The 22378-nt window shown below is 50.0% G+C and overlaps 1 protein-coding gene across 1 annotated transcript; it reads left to right on the top strand.

Moving 5' to 3' along the window:
* The first annotated feature begins 71 nt into the window (after positions 1-71).
* NIPSNAP1 (nipsnap homolog 1) lies at positions 72-22224 on the top strand. Its single transcript, XM_032256794.1, has 10 exons — positions 72-415; positions 9368-9495; positions 9692-9737; positions 10890-10984; positions 13830-13900; positions 14046-14186; positions 14490-14521; positions 14857-14951; positions 16713-16796; positions 21048-22224. Exons 1-10 carry the CDS (start codon positions 318-320, stop codon positions 21110-21112), a joined length of 855 nt encoding a protein of 284 aa, XP_032112685.1. The 5' UTR covers positions 72-317; the 3' UTR covers positions 21113-22224.
* The last annotated feature ends 154 nt before the right edge of the window (positions 22225-22378 follow it).

Here is a 22378-nt window from a genome sequence, read left to right as displayed (position 1 = left end):
TCCACAAAAAAGAAAAAAACAAAAAGACACACACACACAAAAAAATGTACCCTTGGTATTACTGTTCACGCTTCCATTTTACCGAGGTGGATCCTGAGGCCCAAAGTCGGCAAAGGGCTTGCCAAGGTCGCAGAGCGCGCAGAGGATTAGAACCCAGACTTCCAGCACCTGCGGACTTGGAGACGCCCACGGGCCACGCCCACCTGACCGGTTGAGTGGAGGGGGCGGGCGAGCCGGAGGGGCGGGGTTTATTAGCGTTCCGCCTCCGCCACCCGGGTTTGGGGGTGGGGCCTTCCTGCAACCTTCGCGGCTCAAACATGGCTCCGCTGCTGTGCAGCATCTCTGTGGCGGCGCGGCGGCTGCTGGGGGGCCCGGGGCCCCGCGCTGGGGACGTTGCGGCTGCAGCTGCGGCGCGGTGAGACCCCGGCCAGGAAGGGACAGACGCACGCGGCGAGGGTGCAGGGACGGGGGCCAGGGTCTGGGCCGTGGGGGAGGGGCTGAGAGTCCTCGCTTGGAATCTGGGGGTTAGAGGCGGGGCCAGGATCAAGGCCTAAGGAGGGGTCTGAGCAAAGAATGGGGGAGGTGAGAAAGGGATGGGTAGGGTCTTTCTTCTTGTTGGTACCAGGTTGTGATGGGACCTGATGAAAGATGATGAGAAGGGCAGGTACTGGGCCCTGGAGAGTGGGAGAGGGCAGAGGACAGGAGGGGTGAGTGTCCCATTTCCAGGCGTAGCCTGTAATTTAACACCCACCGGGGGCTTCTGGTAGAGTCTGCTCTTCCCTCAGGAAGTTCTGAGGGAAAGAGATGATGACAGGGGAGCAGTGGGGGATCACCAGGGGCCATGGCTGCACAGACCCTTTACTCCCCCACCTTAAACTGTACAGGTGGGGAAACAGACTCCCGAGAGGGAATGGGAGTTGTCCAAGGTCACCCTCCCTGCTGTGCTGCGGCAGCACTGGATCTGGGACCCAGTCTGCCAATGCGCCTTGCACTTTGTACTCAACTGGTAGCCTCCTGGGAGGGGGAGGCTGGCTGGGCCATGTGCTCTCAGTCTGGGCTTTTGTTTGGGCCCTGCTCTGGGCTGAGCTAGGGCTTGGCCTCCCTGACTGGCCCTTGGCAGCTGCTTGCCCTCGCTCCTTGGTCCCCAGAGCCCTGTACTTCCCCCATCTCTCCATGTATCACCCTGCACAGTGATACATGACTTGGTGCTTGTCTGTCTCTCTCACTAGACCATGATCTCATTTTTCTCTGTTTCCCCAGCTTTCCACCCTCAGAGGGCTCAGGACTGTGTATGGTCAAGGAATGAGGCCAGGTCAGGTGCGGTGGCTCACGCCTGTAATCCCAGCACTTTGGGAGGCCTAGGTGGGTGGATCATGAAGTCAGGAGACCATCCTGGCCAGCTTGGTGAAACCCCCGTCTATATTAAAAATACAACAAAAAAATTTAGCTGTGCTAGTGGCGTGCACCTGTAGTCCCAGCTGCTTGGGAGGCTGAGGCAAGAGAATCGCTTGAACATGGGAGGTGTAGGTTGCAGTGAGCCGAGATAGAGCCAGTGCACTCCAGCCTGGCGACAAAGTGAACTCCATCTCAAAGGAAAAAAAAGTGAGGCCACCTGTCCTCCCACCCCCAACCTGTGAAAAGGAAGCAAGCATCCCTCCTGCCCTGCAGCCCAGGAATGAAGCTGCAAAGTTCTGTTAGAGCCTGCCTGAGATGTTACAGCACAGAGCAGTGGGGCTTTTGGACAGCTGGGAAAGAGGAGTGGCATGGGCCCCTCCCACCCAGACTGCCCAGTAATTAGGGAGCAAGCTGACATCGTGGGAAGAGCCTAGAGTTTGCCTGGCACTAGCAAATCTAACTTAGACTTTCTAGGTGGGGTGACTTCAGGCCTCTTTAAGCCTTAGGTTCCTCATCTGTAAAATGGGAGTAATCAGACAGGATGCATCTCTTAGGGTTGTTGAGGATTAAAGATGCTGTGGTTGGCTGGGTGTGGTGGCTCATACCTGTAAGCACTTTGGGAGGTCTCGAACTCACATCAGGAGTTCAAGACCAGCCTGGCCAACATGGTAAAACCCTGTTTCTACTAAAAACAGAAAAAAGCATCTGGGTGTGGTGGCTAGCGCCTGTAATCCCAGCTACTCAGGAGGCTGAGGCAGGAGAATCGATTGAACCCAGGAGGTGGAGGTTGCAGTGAGCCGAGATCTCACCACTGCACTGGAGTGTGGGTGACAGCAAGACTCTGTCTAAAAAAACAAAGATGCTGTGGTTGTGAAGTGCCTAGCACTTAATGAACATGCAGCAGGTGTTGCTCCTTGCCCCTAGCCTATGTTTCAAGCAATTTCTTTTTCTTTTTCTTTTTTTTTTTTTGAGACAGAGTTTCACTCTTCTTACCCAGGCTGGAGTGCAATGGTGCGATCTGGGCTCACCACAATCTCCGCCTCCTAGGTTCAAGCAATTCTCCTGCCTCAGCCTCCCTAGTAGCTGGGACTACAGGCGCGCGCCACCATGCCCAGCTAATTTTTTTTTGTATTTTTAGTAGAGACAGGGTTTCAACATGTTGACCAGGATGGTCTCGATCTCTTGTCCTTGTGATCCACCTGCCTCGGCCTCCCAAAGTGCTGGGATTATAGGCGTGAGCCACCGCACCCAGCCGTTTCAAGCAATTTCTGTGTGAGACCCACGTAATGTTGAGACTCAAAGGGCCCTGGGAAGATCATCTTTTATGACCCCCTTATTTTCCAGATGAAGACAACAAGGTTGGGAAAGGGACAGAATGGATTGGTGGTAAAATCATTTATGTGGAAAACACTCAGAGGCCATAAAAGGAGCATGGGTCTCAGAGGCAGCCTGCTGCCTCTCACTCAGTAATCCTGGAGGAGTTGCTGAACCTCCGTCAGCCTCAGTTTCCTTTCTTGTAAAGTGGGGATGGTGATCCCTGCTTGTTTTCGGCAGGATTGCTGTGAAGACACTTGGATTAATATTTATCAAGTCCCTCAAGGACTATCTTAGTTACTTATGCCTTAATTCCACATTGGATATCTGAGAACACTCGCTCCTGCTGTCCCTCAGCCTGCCCCATATCTCTCTGGAGTCACTAGTAGGGCCAGCAGCAGCCCTTCTGGCCTGTGAGGTTTGGGGCAATGAGGCTGCTGGGGTGGGGACAGAGCATGTGCTTTGGAATCAGATGGACCTGAACCAGGCACCGTAGCTCACGTCTATAAACTTAGCACTTTGGTAGGCCAAGGTGGGAGGATCGCTTGAGCCCAGGAGTTTGAGACCAGCCTGGGCAACATGGTAAGATCCTGTCTCTATAAAAAATACAAAAATTGGCTGGGTGAGTTCGCTCATGCCTGTAATCCCAGTATTTTGGGAGGCCAAGGCAGGCGGATCACCTGAGGTCAGGAGTTTGAGACCAGCCTGGCTAACATGGAGAAACCCCATCTCTTCTAAAATACAAAAATTAGCCAGGCATGGTAGCACATGCCTGTAATCCCAGTTACTCGGGAGGCTGAGGCAGGAGAATCACTTGAACCAGGGAGGCAGAGGTTGCAGTGAGCCAAGATCATGACACTGCACTCCAGCCTGGGTGACAGAGAGAGACTCCGTCTCAAACAAAAAAAAAAAAAAAAAAAAAAATTAGCTGAGCATGGTGGCGTGGGCCTGTAGTCCCAGCTGCTTGGGAGGCTGAGGCAGGAGAATCGCTGGGAGGCAGATGTTGCAGTGAGCTGAGATCGTGCCATTGCACTCCAGCCTGGGTAACAGAGTGAGACTTAATCTCAAAAAACAACAATAACAGCAAAAATTAGCCAGGCATGATGGTGCGCACTTCTGTTCTCAGCTACTCAGGAGGCTGAAGTAGGATCATTTGAGTCTGGTAGATAAAGGCTGCAGTGAGCCATGATTATGTCACTGTACTCCAGCCTGTATGACAGAGTGAGATCCTGTCTCAAAAAAAGCAAAAATAAATAGAAGAAGAAAAAAGAAAGGTGAAGCTGAGCTAGGATCAGAACCTGAATTTGTCCAGAGTTTGTGCTCTTAAGCACTAGTTCTGCTGTTGGTATTAAGGAAGGAAAGGACCTCTGATCCCTGAGTCAAGTCACTCTGGGTCAAGGTCTACCCTTTCTTTCCTTTCATACTTACCAGCTTTCATCATTCTCATTCAAGAATGTTTTAGCTCCCCCTTCATTCATTTCTCAGACTTGGACTGCGCACTCACCATGTGCCCAGCACTGCTTCAAGCATAAGGGATATAGCAGGGATATAACAGAATAGATAAGGTTTCTGCCCTTCTAGGGCTGCCTTCAGTGTGGAGACTGACAATAAACAAAGCACATGGCTGGGTGCAATGGCTCATGCCTGTAATCCAATACTTTGGGAGGCAGAGGCAGGTGGCTCACCTGAGGTCGGAGTTCGAGACCAGCCTGACCAATATGGTGGAACCCTGTCTCTACTAAAAATACAAAATTAGCCAGGCATGGCATTGCATGCCTATAATCCCAGCTACTCAGGAGGCTGAGGCAGGCAGATCACTTGAGGTCAGGGGTTTGAGACCAGCCTGACCAACATGGCGAAACTGCATCTCTACTAAAACACAACAATTTGCCAGGTGTGGTAGTGTGCACTTGTAGTCCCAGCTACTCTGGAGGCTGAGGCAGGAGAATTGCTTGAACCCAGGAGGTGGAAGTTGCAGTGAGCTGAGATCATGCCACTGTACTCCAGCCTGGGTGACAGAGCAAAACTTCATCTCAAAAAACAAACAAACAAAAAACGCTCCTGGGTTCAAGCAATCCTTCCTCAGCCTCCCAAAGTGTTGGGATTACAGGCATGAGCCACTGTGCTTGTCCTAGTATAGCGTTTTAGAAGGTGCTCTGGAACAAGTTAGAGAGCAGGGTAAGAGGGTTTAGGGAGGTCAAGAGTAGGAGAACATTGTAATTTCACTGAGAAAGTGAAATTTGTATTCTTGCAAATGAGCCCTTGGGGATGCTGGCTTGGAATTCAGACCCTTCTCTGAGATCTTTGACAAGCCCCTTCTTAGATTTTACCTGTAGAAAAGAGCTTTAGGGAGGGGCTCCACCACCCTGCTTGTTTGACAGATGGGGAAACTGAGGCCCATGGGCAGGAAGGATTAGTGGGAGGAGACGGGAGCCCATGAGGGCTCTTGAAGTTTCCAGTGTTCCAGCCCCCAGACTCTCTCTTTAGGGCTGGCCACTTGACCGGTATTTATCTTGGTCAGTGCTGACGTTAGTAAGTTACTCAGTCTAGTTCTTTTCAGAGCAAAGGTCTTGGTTGACAAATAGTAGGAGCTGCTCTCCTTCCTGCCCCTCTCCCTCCAGGGGAGGCATCCCCTCTACATTAAAACAAAAGATCAGGTCTCTCGGTGCCCAACCCGAGGTGGGGGTTGGCTTTCGAGGAAAGAGCGCTGGGTTGGTTCTTAACTCTGGCCTCTGACTTTCTGTTCGGCCTTGGACAAGTCCTTGACACTCTCTGGGCTTCTTTTTATTTTATCCTTTCAAGGATGGGAATACTAATAGTACCAATACTATAAGATCATTGCATAGTCAGTGAGATCATGGAACTGAAAAGTGTATCACAGATCTCTGGCTTAGAGCCTCCCTTATTCTGGTCCAAAAACTTCACAGTCCACACTACCCATCTAATGATAATTGTCTTTTTGGGCCGGGCATGGTGGCTCATGCCTGTTATCCCAGCATTCTGGGAGGCCGAGGCAAGCGGATCACCTGAGGTCGGGAGTTCAAGACCAGCTTGACCAACATGGAGAAACCCCATCTCTTCTAAAATACAAAATTAGCCAGGCATGGTGGCACATGCCTGTAATCCCAGCTACTTGGGAGGCTGAGGCAGGAGAATCGCTTGAACCTGGGAGGCAGATGTTGCAGTGAGCTGAGATGACTCCATTGCACTCTAGCCTGGGCAACTAGAGTGAAACTCAGTTTCAAAACAAAAAAAAAGATAATTGTCTTTTTGCTAATAAAGCAAATGCGTGTACAATGACCAAGAGAATCCACGAATTCAGAAATGCTTAACACACTTTTAAAAATCTTTACAAAAAATTATAACGAATAAAGAAAAAGCCATCTCTTATTCCTTTTTCCCAGGTTAAGCAGTATTACCATTTTAGGACAAGTCATTTCTCTCTTTTTTTTTCCTTTCTTTTTTTTTGGGGGGGGAGTTGGAAACAGTCTCTCTGTCACCCAGGTTCGTGTGCATTGGTGCGACCTTGGTTCACTGCAGCCTCCACCTCCTGGATTCAAGCAATTCCGCCTCAGCCTCCCGAGTAGCTGGGACTACAGGCACACATCACCCCTCCTGGCTAATTTTTTGTATTTTTTTTTTTTTTTTTTTTAGTAGAAGTGGGGTTTTGCCATGTTGCCCAGGCTAGACTTGAACTCCTGAGATCAGGCAATCCACCTGCCTTGGCCACCCCAAAGTGCTAGGATTACAAACATAAAACATCATGCCTGGCCTCTTTTTTTTTTTGAGATAGGGTCTGGCTCTGTTGCCCAGGCTGGAGTGCAGTGGCCCCATCTTGGCCTACTGCAACCTCTGTCTCCTGGGTTCCAGCAATCTTCCCACCTCGGTGTCCTGAGTAGCTGGAACTATAGGCATACTCAACCACACCCAGCTAATTTCTTTCTTTTTTGTTTTGTTTTTTGAGATGGAGTTTTGCTCTTGTTGCCCAGGCTGGAGTGCAATGGCTCGACTTAGGCTCAATGCAACCTCTACCTCCTGGATTCAAGCGATTCTCCTATCTCAGCCTACCCAGTAGCTGGGATTACAGGTGCCTGCTACCACGCCCAGCTAAATTTTGTATTTTCAGTAGAGATGGGGTTTTATCATGTTGGCCAGGCTGGTCTTGAACTTCTGACCTCAGGTGATCCACCCACCTCAGTCTCCCAAAGTGGGGAATTACAGGTGTGAGCCCTTACACCCAGCCTAATTTTTTAATTTATTGCAGAGATGGGACTTTGGACTCCAGAGCTCAAGCAATCCACCCACCTCAGCCTCCCAAAGGGGTGGGATTATAGGCATGAGCCACCATGCCCAACCCATTTCTCATTTTGATGCTTATACAAACATATCACCACTTTAAGATTGTTTTAAAAAAAAAAATTTGTTTTTTCAGACATGATGTCATCTGTCACCCAGGCTGGAGTGCAGTGGCCTGGTTGTGGCTCATTGTAGTCTTGATTTCCTGGGCTTCATGCAATCCTACTAAGTCTCTCAAGTGGCTGGCACTACAGGCATGTGTCACCACACCCAGCTAATTATTGTATTATTTTATTTTTTTGAGACAGAATATCGCTATGTTGCCCAAGCTGGAGTACACTGGCAAGATCTTGGCTCACTGCAGCTTCAACCTCCTGGGTTTAAGTGATCCTACTACCTCAGCCTCCCAAGTAACTGGGACTACAGGCACAAAACGTCATGTCCAGCTAACTTTATTTTTTGTAGAAACAAGGTCTTACAAGGCTGTCCAGGCTTCTCGAACTCCTGGACTCAAGTGGTCCTCCTGCCTCAGCATCCAAAAGTGTTGGGTTTACAGGCATAAGCCAGTCATATTTATATTATTTTTTGTAGAGATGGAGTCTCGTTTTGTTGCCTAGGCTGGTCTCAAAACTCCTGGGCTCAAGTGATACCCTGACATCAGCCTCCCAAAGCACTGGGATTACAGGCTTTTAGTCAACATGCCCAGCCAATTTTTAAATTTTATCAGTCCCAATGGCTGCTCCATACTTTGGAAAAAAGTGATGTTTTTATTTGCAAGACATTTGTTCTTTTTTTTTTTTTTTGAGATGGATTCTCCCTCTGTCGCCCAGGCTGGAGTGCAGTGGCATGATATAGGCTTACTGCAACCTCCACCTCCCGGGTTCAAGCAATTATCCTGCTTCAGCCTCTAGAGTAGCTGGGATTACAGGTGCCCACTACCACGTCTGGCTAATTTTTGTATCTTTAGTAGAGACAAGGTTTCGCAATGTTGACCAGGCTGGTGTCGAACTCCTCACCTCAGGTGATCCACCCTCCTCAGCCTCCCAAAGTGCTGAGATTACAGGGGTGAACCACCATGCCCAGCCTAAGACATTTGTTCTAGCCACAAAAAAAGTCTTAAAAAGGGATAGGGCTGGCTAGGCAAAAAACAGAAAAAAGAGATAGGGCTTGCTGCCACTCAGGGACCCCTCTTGCCAGGCTCCCTGGCTAGGAATTGTCTCCATCGGGAGACTTGCTTTTCAGTCCTGGCTGTAAGCTGCACCAAGGCTATGGAGCAAGAAGATTGGTGGCCTCAAAATAAGCACCCCCTGCCCCCTGCTGGGACTCTTAGACCTTGGGTATGTGTTTAGGATGGGGGTGCAGTTCCGGTCCAGTTAACGCTGGCAGCACACCCCCCACTGCCCTTAATCATGCTGCTCATGGGCAAAGCACATAATCGATTTCATTGATTATTCATTCATTCATTCATTCTCATAGTGAATGAATTGAGATATGCAGAACAGGTGTTGGTTGGATGAGTGAATGCATCTTGCTTTGCAATGGCTTTTACCCCCTCTATCTGCCACTATCTGCCAAACCAGCTCTGGGGACTGGCCAGCTCACCTCCTCCTCCGTAGAGAGGAGAGTCTGCCCAGGTTGCCAGAAGCAGAGTTAAGGCTGGCTCACCTGGGCCCTTCCAGAGACCTCTGCTATAATTGTCTCCCAAGGCCCATTTCTTCTAGTGGACTATGAGCTCCTTAAGGACAAAGCTTATTTGTATTTGGCTTTCCACTTTCCGGATCAGGGTGGAGACATGGGCCAAGTGCACTGTGAGTGCTGGGGAGGATGGTGAGAGCAGTCGTCTTCTTGTTAGAGGGGACAGAACTTGCAAAGAAAGCACAGAGTAACCGCCCGGTGTGTTCAGGGAAGAGCACACCTGAAGAGTGAGGTGTACAGGTAAGGGGGCCGGAGGGGAAGCTGACAAGTTAGGTTGAGTTGTCAAGGGCTTTGGGCATGATGCAAGCTGAATTTGGGGTTGATTCACTTGGCAAGAGGCTGCAGTTGTGTTACCCAAGTAGAGGACCTCTTGGAAGGGGGATGAAGTGGAGGCAGGGAGGCTATAGAGAGAAGTGGGGGGTAGGGCTGCCTCTCCTGGCCTCCTGAGGCTCTGCACAACTCTGAGAAGCCAACTGGGCAGCTGGAATCTCTGTGGAAAGGAGCTGGCTCCAGTAGCATTTCACACTTCGGAGCTGCCACAGGACTTCGTGGACCTGTTCCCAGAAATGTGGGTCACTGGTCTAGGGGAGCAGGACATCCAAGCAGATGGAATTTGCTGGGGCTCCCCCCACCTCCACATGTCCCCCTCAACTCCTCTGTCCTGCAGTTTCTATTCCAAGGACAATGAAGGCAGCTGGTTCCGCTCCCTCTTTGTTCACAAGGTGGATCCCCGGAAGGATGCCCACTCCACCCTGCTGTCCAAGAAGGAAACCAGCAACCTCTACAAGATCCAGTGTGAGTGGCTGCTGAGCTGACCAACCTCTGCCCTTTCAGGGGCTCTGGGGGCCTGTGAGGCTCCAGTATGGAGCTGGAAGGGTCTGGAACATCCTCAGCTGTCCTGGGACCCCTGGCCTTGATGGGCTCCCTCACCCCAAGTTCTTCCTTGTGTACACACCCTGCCTCACTTCTTGCTCTCTGTCCTCTGTTGCAGTTCACAATGTAAAGCCGGAATACCTGGACGCCTACAACAGCCTCACGTGAGCATCCTGCATCCACCCATCCCAGCCTCTGCTTGGGCAGGGAACACACTCTCAGCAAATCCGCAGAACATCCTCCACTCCGTTCTTTTTGCAGAAACCCAGGAGATGTAGATTTCTTTTATTTCTTCCTTTTTTTTTTTTTTGAGATGGAGTTTCGCTCTTGTTGCCCAGGCTAGAGTGCAATGGGGCGATCTTAGCTCATTGCAATCTCTGCCTTCCAGGTACAAATGATTTTCCTGTCTCAGCCTCCCAAGTAGCTTGGATTACAGGCGTGTGCCATCACACCTGGCTAATTTTTTTCTATTTCATAGAGACAAGGTTTTACCATGTTAGTCAGGTTGGTTGCAAACTCCTGACCTCAGGTGATCCACTCGCCTCAGGCTCCCAAAGTGCTGGGATTACAGGTGTGTGCCACGGCACCCTGCTCCTTTTTCTTTTTTTTAATTTTTATTTTTTTTGAGACAGAGTCTCACTCTGTCACCCAGGCTGTAGTGCAATGGCTCACTGCAACCTCCGCCTCCCAGGTTCAAGCGATTCTCCTGCCTCAGCCTCCTGAGTAGCTGGGATTACAGGTGCGTGCCACCATGCCCAGCTAATTTTTGTATTTTTAGTAGAGACGGGGTTTCAACATTTTGGCCAGGCTGGTCTCAAACTCCTGACCTTGTGATCCACCTGCCTTGGCCTCCCAAAGTGCTGGGATTACAGGCGTGAGCCACCACACCCGGCCTCCTTTTTCTTTTTTTAAAGAGATGCAGCCTCCAAGAGGCAGAGGTTGCAGTGAGCTGAGATTGTGTCATTGCACTGCAGCCTGGGTGACAAGAGCAAAACTCCATCTCAAAAACAACGACAAAGAAAGAGAGATGGGGGTCACACTTCGCTGGCCACACTGGTCTCAAACTATTGGGCTCAAGCAATCCTCCTGCCTCAGCCTCCCAGTGTTGGGATTACAGATGTGAGCCACTGTGCCTAGCCAGGATGTACATTTCAGAGTCGGAAGTCTTGAAGACCTCTTTTCTAGCTTCTGCATTTTAGAGATGGAGACTCTGAGGCCCAGCCTCAGGGTCTGCAGTTTGAACTGAGTTTGAACCCTTATCTCAGAGGCCCTGGTGGCTATGTGAATCCTGCCCCTTCTCTGTGCCCCTCCCACAGGGAGGCTGTGTTGCCCAAGCTGCACCTGGATGAGGACTACCCCTGCTCACTTGTGGGCAACTGGAACACGTGGTATGGGGAGCAGGACCAGGCAGGTAAGGTGGTCACCTAACCAGTGCCAGCCCAGGCCTTCAGCACCTTTCACACCAGGCCATCCTCCACTCCCTCTTCACAACAGCACTTGTGAAGGGGCTTGGTGGGGCTCTTCCTAAAATCTCATTGCCTCACTCCCCTTCTCAAACACCTGTCCTGGCTCCACTGTGCCCTCAGGGAGACCCATGAAGCCTTTGAGTCGTTCCCAGCCCCACCTCCAGCCTCATTGCTCAGGGCTGTGCCACCCAGGACTGAATTCCTCAGATTGACAGTTTCACTCTAGTTCCAGACTACATGCTCTTTCTTCTGCCTTAAGCATGATTTCTTCCTTGCCTGCTTTACCTGGATCACCCGTCTTTTATTATATTTGAGACAGTTTTGCTCTTGTTGCCCAGGCTGGAGTGCAGTGGTGCAGTCTCGGCCCACTGCAACCTCTGCCTCCTGGGTTCAAGTGATCTTCCTGCTTCAGCCTCACAAGTAGCTGGGATTACAGGTTCCCACCACCATGCCCAGCTAATTTTTATATTTTTTAATAGATACGGGGTTTCACTGTGTTGGAAAGGCTGGTCTTGAACTCCTGACCTCAGGTGATCTGCCTGCCTCGGCCTCCCAAAGTGCTGAGATTACAGGCATGAGCCACTGCACCCGGCCTTTTTTTTTTTTCCTTTTTCTTGTGAAACAGGGTCTCGCTCCGTCACCCAGGCTGGCGTATAGTGGTGTGATCTCAGCTCACTGCAACCTCTGTCTCCTGGGTTCAAGTGCTTCTCCTGTGTCAGCCTACCAGGTAGCTGGGATTACAGGCGTGTGCCACCATGCCCGGCTAATTTTGTATTTTTAGTAGAGATGGGGTTTCACCATGTTGGTCAGGCTGGTCTCGAACTCCTGACCTCAGGTAATCTGCCCACCTTAGCCTCCCAAAGTGCTGGGGTTATAGCCATGAGCCACCACTCCTGGCTTATTTTTTTTTAATTTTTCTATTTGGGACAGGGTCTTGCTCTGTCATCCAGTTTGGAGTGCAGTGGTATGATCATAGCTCACTGCAATCTTGAACTCCTGGGCTCAGGAGATCCTCTTACCTCCACTTCTCAAGTAGCTGGGACCACAGGCATTCACCACAATGCCTGAGCCAGTTGTTTTGTTTTGTTTTGCTTTGTAGAGATGAGGTCTTGGTATGTTGCCCAGGCTGGTCTCAAACTCCTGGACTCAATTGTTCCTCCTGCTTCGGCCTCCCAGTGTTGGGATTGCAGACCTGAGCCACTGTGCCTGGCTGATCTTGAGGTTTTTTGTTTGTTTGTTTGAGATGGAGTGTTGCTCTGTCCCCCAGGCTGGAGCGCAGTGGTGCTATCTCAGTTTACCACAAGCTCTGCCTCCTAGGTTCAAGTGATTCTCTTGCCTCAGCCTCCTGAGTAGCTGGGATTACAGACACGTGCCACCGCATCTGGCTAATTTTTGTATTTTTAGTAGAGACAGGGTTTTGCCATATTGGTCAGGCTGGCCTCAAACTCCAGACCTCAGGTAATCTGCCCACCTCGGCCACCCAAAGTGCTGGATTACAGGTGTGAGCCACCGCGCCCAGCCTTTTAATATTTTTTGAAACTGAGTTAGGTCTTGTTGCCAAGACTAGAGTGCAATGGTGCAATCTCACCTCACTGCAATCTCCACTTCCCAGGTTCAAGCAATACTCCTGCCTCAGCCTCCCGATGAGCTGGGATTACTGGTACATGCCACCATGCCCGGCTAATTTTGTATTTTTAGTAGAGATGGGGTTTAGCCATGTTGATCAGGCTGGTTTTGAACTTCTGACCTCAGGTGATCCACCACCCGCCTTGGTCTCCCAAAGTTGATTTTTAAAAAATTTAATTTAATTAAATTAATTATTAATTAATTAATTAATTTGAGATGGAGTTTCACTCTGCCGCCCAGGCTGGAGTGCAGTGGCACAATCTTGACTCACTGCAACCTCCACCTGCCGGGTTCAAGCGATTCTCCTGCCTCAGTCTCCTGAGTAGCTGGGATTTCAGGTGTGTGCCACCATGCCTGGCTGATTTTTGTATTTTTAGTAGAGATGGGATTTCACCATGTTGGCCAGGCTGGTCTCAAACTCCTAACCTCAAGTGATCTGCCTGCCTCGGCCTCCCAAAATGCTTCCAGGCCTAGCCAATAATATGATTTTTAGAAATTCTAACAGTACAAAGAGTTTTCCAGGCAAAGTAAGCTTCCCTCCTGCATGAGGCCCCACAGGCCTCCATTATATGTCCCAGGCGCATCTACTGTCAATCTCTTAAAGTCGTCATTAAGAGGTGATGCATAAATCAGCATCTCTGGAGATGTGTCCTTGCCCCCTCAACACATGAGGAAGCATATCACATATACTCTTCTGTTCCTTGGTTCCTTTTTTCAATGCACTATCTTGGAATGGAATGTTCCATATCAGCCCATCAGATCTCCCCTGTCCTTTTGTCCAGCTGCCCGTTTGAGGCCTGGTGGTCTTCCTTATGCTTGTTCCCAGGGCACAGGACACATCTGATCCTGTTGTTGCTATTTAAGGAAGGTGGGGTAGGTAGGAGCATTATTCCCATTTTCAAGATGAGAACACTGAGGCTTAGAGCAGTCTAAAGCCACTGGACTGAGCTAGAGCTCAACTCCAGTTCTCCTAGACCTGTGTCTGGAGTCATCCCCTCCACAGCATGGTCCTCCACCAAGGCAGAGGAAACTCAGAGAGTCTTGCTGCTACATGGAACCAGGTCGCCTGCCTCCCCTACCACATATACACTCAGCCAACCCTGGGGAGGTAATCTGCGGGGGGGTCCCAGCAGCCCGCTGACCTATACCTCTCACCCCCAACAGTGCACCTGTGGCGATTTTCAGGGGGCTACCCAGCCCTCATGGACTGCATGAACAAGCTTAAAAACAATAAGGTATGTTAGTGTCCTCTCAGTACACCTCTCTGGATGTTAGATGCAGCCCAGCCCTGTGCTGGGGACTCCTCTGCCACCCCATGAGGCACACCGTCAGGATGGAGGGCACTTCCTGGTAGCTGTGCCTTTACCACCATGCCCGCAGGAGTACCTGGAGTTCCGAAGGGAGCGGAGCCAGATGCTGCTGTCCAGGAGAAACCAGTTGCTCCTCGAGTTCAGCTTCTGGAATGAGCCACAGCCCAGAGTGGGTCCCAACATCTATGAGCTGAGGACATATAAGCTCAAGGTGCTTCCCTCCGACGGACTGCTTAATACCCCCCAACTTCCCTGCTGCAGTGCTGCTTTGCAGCTGTCGCAACACCTAGACTAGGGCTTCTGGCCTCTCCTTTCCTGTGGGCTCAGCAGAGTTATGTACACATGTGTGCAAACATGTATATACCAGGTGTGCGTCAGGGCCTGCAAGTGAGGCCACACAGCCACTGGAGCTGGGGAGGTGGGGAGACAGGGCAGTTTCCCTTCCTTGCTTGGCTGTGATGTTATGAATACAAGGTGGGGGCTCATTCCCATCATCCCTTTGGTTCTCTTTCAGCCAGGAACCATGATCGAGTGGGGGAACAACTGGTAAGTGGCAGCACCAGGATTGGGGTTGGGGGATAACCTGCTTACCTGCCCCACCAAGGCCCCTGGTGGGCCACCTTTTTCGGGGCCATATCACAGGGAACTCAGTACCCAATGCCCCACAAGGATTTGGGAGAAGGCTCCAACTAGGAGGTGAGGATCTCCTAGAAGATTGTGAGCCCTCCATTGGTAGAACACCCAGCCATCAGCCCTTCCTGTAGCATCCCGGAGAACCGTGGATTCTACCGAGGCCCCTCCTGTGAGGTGTGGCCAAGGAATCAGCCTCGGTACTCTGTACCAGCCCTGGCTTCTGCCTCATTTTATTCTGCCTTCTCCAGGGCTCGGGCCATCAAGTACCGGCAAGAGAACCAGGAGGCAGTGGGTGGCTTCTTCTCACAGATTGGAGAGCTCTATGTGGTGCACCATCTCTGGGGTAGGTTGAAGACCTTCCAGGAGGCTTTTGTGAGTTCTCTTTCTCTGTTGTCACTCTCTGTAGCCAATGGGGATGCATTAGTGTCCTTATAGAACTTAATGTTGTAGCATGAGACACTATCTTAGATGTAATGTCACAAAAAGATCAATTTCAGATTATTACTAATCATATTTGGAGAAAATAGGGAGGCCAGGTGTGGTGGCTCATGCCTGTAATCCTAGCACTTTGGGAAGCTGAGGTGGGTGGATCACCTGAGGTCAGGAGTTCGAGACCAGCCTGGCCAACATGGTGAAACCCCGTCTGTACTAAAAGTACAAAAATTAGCTGGGTGTGGTGATGCACGTCTGTAGTCCCAGCTACTCAGGAGGCTGAGGCAGGAGAATTGCTTGAACCCAGAAGGTGGAGGCTGCAGTGAGCCGAGATCACACCACTGCACTCCACCCTGGGTGACAGAGTGAAACTCTGTCTCAAAAAAAAAAGTAAGTAGGGAGAGATGATGGCAAAAAACACAGGGGATCTACATTTGTCTAGGTAGACAAAGAAGGCCTCTCTGAGGGAGTAAAATGTAAGCTGAGAGCCAAAGGATGAGAAGGAGCCAGCTGTGAATTGCTGGGTGAAAGCATTCCAAGCAGATGGAGCAGCACATTAAAAGGCCCTGTGGTGGGGCAAGGCCTTTGGGGTTTTGAGGTGTGGCAAGGAGGCTGGTATGGAGTAAGGCAGAATGTGGGGAGATGGAACAGGAGACAGGGAATGAGTTGGGATTTATTATAAATGCAACGAGAGACTATTGATTTCAAACAACAGTGACATGACCTGATTTTTGCTCTAGTATGATTTCTCTGGCTGTTCTCTGCTTTGTTAAGAGTGCTTGGTAGGGGAGCAAGAGAGACAGCAGGGCTTCGGGAGCCTGTTACTCTACTCCAGGCAAGAGGGGATAGGCAGTGGGATGCTGAGAAGTCCACAGACTTGTTAGTCTAGAGGTGGAATCAATGGGATATATGGATGAATTGTCTGTGTGGGGCAAGAGAAGGAGAAGGGCATTCCAGAAGAGCTCCCGGGCTTGTGCTTCAGCTGCTGTGTATTGTTTACTGAGTCTGGGAGGTTTAGGGAAGGAGCAAGTCATTGGGGTCAGGAGCCTAATCTTGGCCCTTGGAAGTGTTACTTTTTTTTTTCTTTTTCGAGATGGAGTCTCACTCTGTCATTTAGGCTGGAGTATAGTGGTGCAGTCTTGGCTCACTGCAACCACCACCTCCCGGGTTCAAGTGATTCTTGTGCGTCATGCTCCTGAGTAACTGGGATTACAGGTGTGCACTACCATGCCCAAATAATTTTTGTATTTTTAGTAGAGACAGAGTTTCACCGTGTTGGCCAGACTGGCCTCGAACTCCTAGCCTCAAGCAGTCCACCTGCCTCAACCTCCCAAAATGCTGGGATTTTGGGCATGAGCTTCCACGCCCAGCCAGAAGTGTTACATTTAAAATGCTGACACACCAAAGTAGAGATGTCAAGTAGGCAGTAGATGGATACAGGAGTCTGGAGCCCTTGGGAGTGCTTGCGAGTGGAAATATAAATGTAGGTGACATTAACATAGGTACTCATTGGATGGATTGTTAAAACAGTGTTTGCTAGCAGTCCGAGGGAGGCATCTAGGGAAGAGGAGACCGCAGGGCAGGGTTTGGGGGACAGTGCGAAGAGGGCCCTATGCTGGGTAAGGGATCCGATCCTCTGTGCCTGAAGAATGAGCCTGTGCCTTTCTCACAGCCTATAAAGACCTGCAATCTCGGGAGGAGACTCGAAACGCTGCCTGGAGGAAGAGAGGCTGGGATGAAAATGTCTACTATACAGGTAAGTGAAGCTTTTGGAGGTCTTCTGCTGAGAGCCCTATCTGAGGATGGAATCCCCTCTGCAAAGAGATCCAGCCTTTCTTTTTTTCTTTTTTAGATGGGGTTTCACCATGATGGCCAGGCTGGTCTTGAACTCCTGACCTCAGGTGATCCACCCACCTCAGCCTCCCAAAGTGCTAGGATTACAGGCGTGAGCCACCGTGCCCGGCCCAGATCCAGCCTTTCTTGATTACCTCCAGTGACAGGGAACTCACTTAAGACAATGAGTTAGTGGGTTTCTATCCTAGTGGCACACTCCATAGGATACCAGCAGGCCTAGGTGAGTACTCTAGGGGCTGATAACATACCCAGGGCCATGCCTCTGCCTAGATGTGGATTAGTGAGCGCCCATTGTCACCTTGGGCACGGTTCTTCACCTCGCCAAGGCTGTTCCCTCATCTGTAAGATGGTGACGGTGAAAGTGCCTCCCTCAGAGGGCTGTAAGGGAAGATTCTACAAACTATTTTGTTTTATGATTTCATATTTTATTTATTTATATTTATTTTTAAATGTTATTTGAAACAGACTATCGTTCTGTCGTCAGGCTGGAGTACAGTGGCGCAATCTCGGTTCACTGCAATCTCTGCCTCCTGTGTTCAAGCAATTCTCCTGCCTCAGCCTCCCAAGTATCAGGGACTACAGGCGTGTGCCACCACACCCAGCTAATTTCTGTATTTTTAGTAGTGATGAGGTTTCACCATGTTGGCCAGGATGGTCTCAGTCCCTTGACCTTGTGATCTGCCTGCCTCAACCTCCCAAAGTGCTGGGATTACAGGTGTGCGCCACCACATCCAGCCCTATTTTTGTTTATTTTTGAGACAGAGTCTTGTTCTGTCACCCAGGCCGGAGTACGGTGGCACGATCTTGGCTCACTGCAACCCCTGCCTCCCAGGTTCAAGCAATTCTTCTGCCTTAGCCTCCTTAGTATCTGGGATTACAGGTATGTGCCACCATGCCTGGCTAATTTTAGTATTTTTAGCAGAGACAGGGTTTCACCATATTGGCTAGGCTGGCCTCAAATTCCTGACTTCAGGTGATCTGCTGGCCTTGGCCCCCCAAAGTGCTGGGATTATAGGTGTGAGCCACTGCACTCGGCTCACAGACTCATTTATAAAAAGTGCTTTCTCCAGGGTCTGTCACAAAGGAACCATGCAGGACATTATTTTATTTTATTTTAATACTTTAAGTTCTGAAGAGGAAATGTTTATGAACAAGGTTTTTGTTTTTGTAGAGACGCAATCTTGCTATGTTGCCCAGGCTGGTCTTGAACTCCTGGGCTCAAGCAGTCCTCCCCCCATCAGCCTTCCAAAGTGCTGGGATTATAGGCATGAGCCACTGTGCCCAGCTTTGAACAAATTTTTTGCTCAAGGTGTTTGCCACTTTGCTAGGAACCCTGAAATCACCTAGAGTCAGTGGGTGTTAATTGAGCCCTCACCATATGCTGGAAACTGTCATGGGTAGGTGGTTGAGGGGCACATAAATGAACAAGAGCCTGTCCTGGCCACTGAGAAGCTTACAGGGATCACTTACCAAGTGGTATGGGGGAGAATGTGTCTGCTGAAGGAGTTATCAGGAGCCTTGCTACTCAGTGTGGTCCCAGCCGGTGTAGTGGCTCACAACTGTAATCTTAGCACTTTGGGAGGCCGAGGCAAGAGGATCACTTGAGGCCAGTAGTTTAAGACCAGCCTGGGCAACATAAGGAGACCCCCATCTCTACACAAAATTTTTTTTAAATTAGGCCAGGTGCAGTGGCCCACGCCTGTAATCCCAGCACTTTGGGAGGACAAGCAGGAGGATCACAAGGCCAGGAGATCAAGACCAACCTGGCCAACATGGTGAAACCCTGTCTCTACTAAAATATAAAAAATTAGCTGGGCGTGATGGTGGGTGCCTGTAGTCCCTGCTACTCAGGAGACTGAGGCAGAAGAATCACTCGAACCAAGGAGGCGGAGGTTGCAATGAGCCGAGATCACACCTCTGCACTCCAGCCTGAGCAACAGACTGAGACTCCATCTCAGAAAAAAAAAATTAGTGGGGTGTGGTGGTGTCCACCTGTAGTCCCAGCTACTTGGAAGGCTGAGGTGGGAAGACTGCTTGAGCCTAGGAGTTTGAGGCAACAGTGAGCCATGTTTGTGCCATTGTACTCCAGCCTGGGCAACAGTGAGACCTGTCTCAAAAAAAATAAAAATAAAAATAAAAAACAGGCCAAGCACAGTGGCTTACACCTGTAATCCCCGCACTATATGAGGTTAAGATGCATGGATCAGTTGAGCCCAGGAGTTTGAGACAAGTCTGGGCAATATGGTGAAACCCTGTCTCTACTAAAAATACAAAAATTAACCAGGCGTGTTAACATGAACCTGTAATCCCAGCTACTCGGGAGGCTGAGACACAAGAATCACTGAACCCAGGAGGTGGAGTTTGCAGTGAGCCAAGATCTTGCCACTGCACTCCAGCCTGGGAGACAGAGTGAGATCTTGTTTCAAAAAAAAAATAAATAAAATACAAAACAAAACCACGTGTGGTCCCAACAGACAGTATTAGCATCCCCTGGGAGCTTGTTAAACATGACAAATCTCCATCAGGCTCAGGGGCCCACCCCTGTAATCCCAGCACTTTGGGAGGGTGAGACGGACATATTATCTGAGGTCAGGGGTTCAAGACCAGCCAACCAACATGGAGAAACCCCATCTCTACTAAAAATACAAAATTAGCCGGTGTGGTGGTGCATCCCTGTAATCCCAGCTACTTGGGAGGCTGAGGCAGTAGAATCGCTTGAACCTGGGAGGCAGAGCTTGCAATGAGCTGAGATCATGCCATTGCACTCCAGCCTGGGCAACAAGAGTGAAACTTGTTCTCAAAAAAAAAAAAAAAAAAAAAAAGAATGATAAATCTCAAGCTTCCTGCAACCTACAGAATCAGAATCTGCACATTAACAGAACTGCCAAGTGTGCACATCAAAGTTTGAAAAGCTCTGAGCAAGAGGAAAGAGTCTAACCTCTTGGATGACCTTGCGCTGACCCTTTCTAGGCTGCAGCCTCCCCATCTGGAAAATGAGGCAGTTGGATTAAATCAGTGTTTTTCAAGCCTCAGCCTCTTGAGGACCCTGCTCACAGCTTTTGTCCTAGCAGTATACTATTATAATTATTTTCTTGCTTTGTTTTCTTTTCTTTTTTTTAGAGACGGGGTTTCACCACTTTAGCCAGGCTGGTCTCGAACTCCTGACCTCAGGTGATCTGTCCGCCTCGGCCTCCCACAGTGCTGAGATTACAGGTGTGTGCCACTGCACCTGGCCTCTTTGTTTTTTGAGACGGAGTTTTGCTCTTGTTGCCCAGGCTGGAGTGCAATGGCTCAGTCTCGGCTCACCGCAACTTCTGCCTCCTGGGTTAAAGTGATACTCCTGCCTCAGCCTCCCAAGTAGCTGGGATTACAGGTGATGCCACCATGCCCAGCTAATTTTGTATTTTTAGTAGAGAACATGGTTTCTCCATGTTAGTCAGGCTGGTCTCAAACTCCTGACTTCAGGTGATCCTCCCTCCTCGGTCTCCCAAAGTGCTGGGATTACAGGTGTGAGCCACCTCGCCCAGCTGCTATTTTTCTTTAAATCTCCCTACTTTGTTTTGAACCTAGCTTTGTCCTCGGCAATAATATCTATGAAATCACTTTTCACTCTGCTAATTATTATTTTCAAACACAAGGAAAATAAACATATAACTATTAAAATTTAAGAAAATGTTATTCTTATCACCACTGAAGCCCTATCTTATCCTATAATTTGAGGGATCTGGTGGTCTTGTTACCCAGGCTGGAGTGCAATGGCGCGATCTCGGCTCACCGCAACCTCCGCCTCCTGGGTTCAGGCAATTCTCCTGCCTCAGCCTCCTGAGTAGCTGGGATTACAGGCACACGCCACCATGCCCAGCTGAATTTTTGTATTTTTAGTAGAGACGGGGTTTCACCATGTTGACCAGGATGGTCTCGATCTCTTGACCTCGTGATCCACCCGCCTTGGCCTCCCAAAGTGCTGGGATTACAGGCGTGAGCCACCGTGCCCGGCCTCATGGGCCCTTTTAGGAGGGCAATGGGACATTCCTTTCACAGTATATGGGTCCTCCTCCTCCCCACTCAAAGGCCAACATGTGTGGGTGGGGCCAGGGGAGGTTGTTGGCTTGCTTGAGGCCCCTGTGTGACCTCTGCCTTTCTCTCTCTGCAGTCCCCCTGGTGCGACACATGGAGTCTCGGATCATGATCCCCTTGAAGATTTCACCTCTCCAGTGATGCTGCCTACACCTCCACCTCCTTCCCCTTCTCCCTCAGGGCAATCCTAACAGACAGTGGCACTCCTGGTTCTGCTGTGTTGGTTTTGTCTTGGCTCTGGGAGGACTCTGAGGGGCAGTGCTCAGCTCAGACAAGGGGGAACTGAAGGATGACAAGTTCTGAGGATTTACAGCTCTGCCCAGGCAAACACCTTCCCTGCCTGCCTCCTTCCCCGTTAGAAGTAGTTTCTAATTTCCCTGAATGAAGGATAGCGATCTTTTAGGTCTTATATATTCTCCTAAGATTCGTCATCTCAAGGCTACTAGTCCCCAGTTATCACCCATGGAAATCTTCCATTTAGCTTGCACAAAAGGTAGCATGTCCAGTGGCTACAGGTGGGGTGGGAAGAGAGGAGGCCAGGCCAGGCCCTCAGGAATTCCCTGGTCTCCACTGGGTCACCCACTTGCTGGACAGTCTGAGCCAAATCCCTCCTGCTGGAGAAAAGCCTGGAACTGCCAAAAAAAAACCCCAACAACAACAAAAAACACCTCATCAGCACAGTCAGAAGGAGGTCCAGACATTTCACCCAGAGAGGCTGGAGAAAGGGATGGGAGCCAGGAAGGGTTTAGGGGCAGGAGACAGACACATAACAGGAACTCAGAAGGTAGAACTTAGAATTCAGAACTTGGGCTTCAACTACAGAATTTGGAATCTGGAACAGAGAATTGGGAAGATAGAACCGAGATGACAGAAGACCACTTGAAGAGAAGTTCCTGATACTAGATGGAGAGTGGCTTGGCTGTTTTCCTCTACATATTGGGGTTGAGAACTTAAAAGTGTAGTTCGACTCCTATGCAGAAAGTCTCTCCTGCCCTCCCTCCTTCCTGCAGGCAAATGTACAGGCCAGGGCCTGTTTCCTCGCCCTATCTTACCTCTTCCCTACTTCACATTTTGTCAGCCCAACCTTCATTCTGCAGGGCCACCTGGTGTGTGGAGGGGGGTCAGTGACTCTGGGGGTCTCCTCAGTGACCCCCATACCTCATCATGAACCCTTGGGTAGCTTGATTCTGCTTCCCATCCAGGAAAACTTGTGCTGGAGTTGCTGATGGAACCAATTAAATATTTACTATAAACCACAGTGTCCTTTCTTCATCTGCAAGGAACTTTAGCAGGTGCCTAAGGCAGGGCACAGTAGAGCTGGTGGGCTTAGCCCCACATGGCAGATCTACCCTCCTGGAGGGTATTATGTTCTTGAGCTATTCTCAAGAATCAGTAGTGGCTGGGCGT

Source organism: Sapajus apella, unplaced genomic scaffold (genome assembly GCF_009761245.1).
Source record: "Sapajus apella isolate SASKATOON/1434 unplaced genomic scaffold, GSC_monkey_1.0 scaffold95, whole genome shotgun sequence".
Lineage (NCBI taxonomy): Eukaryota > Metazoa > Chordata > Mammalia > Primates > Cebidae > Sapajus > Sapajus apella.
The sequence above is the reverse complement of the archived record's forward strand: the minus strand, read 5'-3'. Positions and strand labels throughout refer to the sequence as shown.

Excerpts from the sequence above, each read along its gene's own strand:
- NIPSNAP1 (XM_032256794.1), top strand. The coding sequence starts at position 318 with ATGGCTCCGCTGCTGTGCAGCATCTCTGTGGCGGCGCGGCGGCTGCTG. Across the intron at positions 13,901-14,045 it reads ACAAGCTTAAAAACAATAAG|GAGTACCTGGAGTTCCGAAG; the intron begins GTATGTTAGTGT and ends CCATGCCCGCAG. Across the intron at positions 14,522-14,856 it reads ATCGAGTGGGGGAACAACTG|GGCTCGGGCCATCAAGTACC; the intron begins GTAAGTGGCAGC and ends TGCCTTCTCCAG.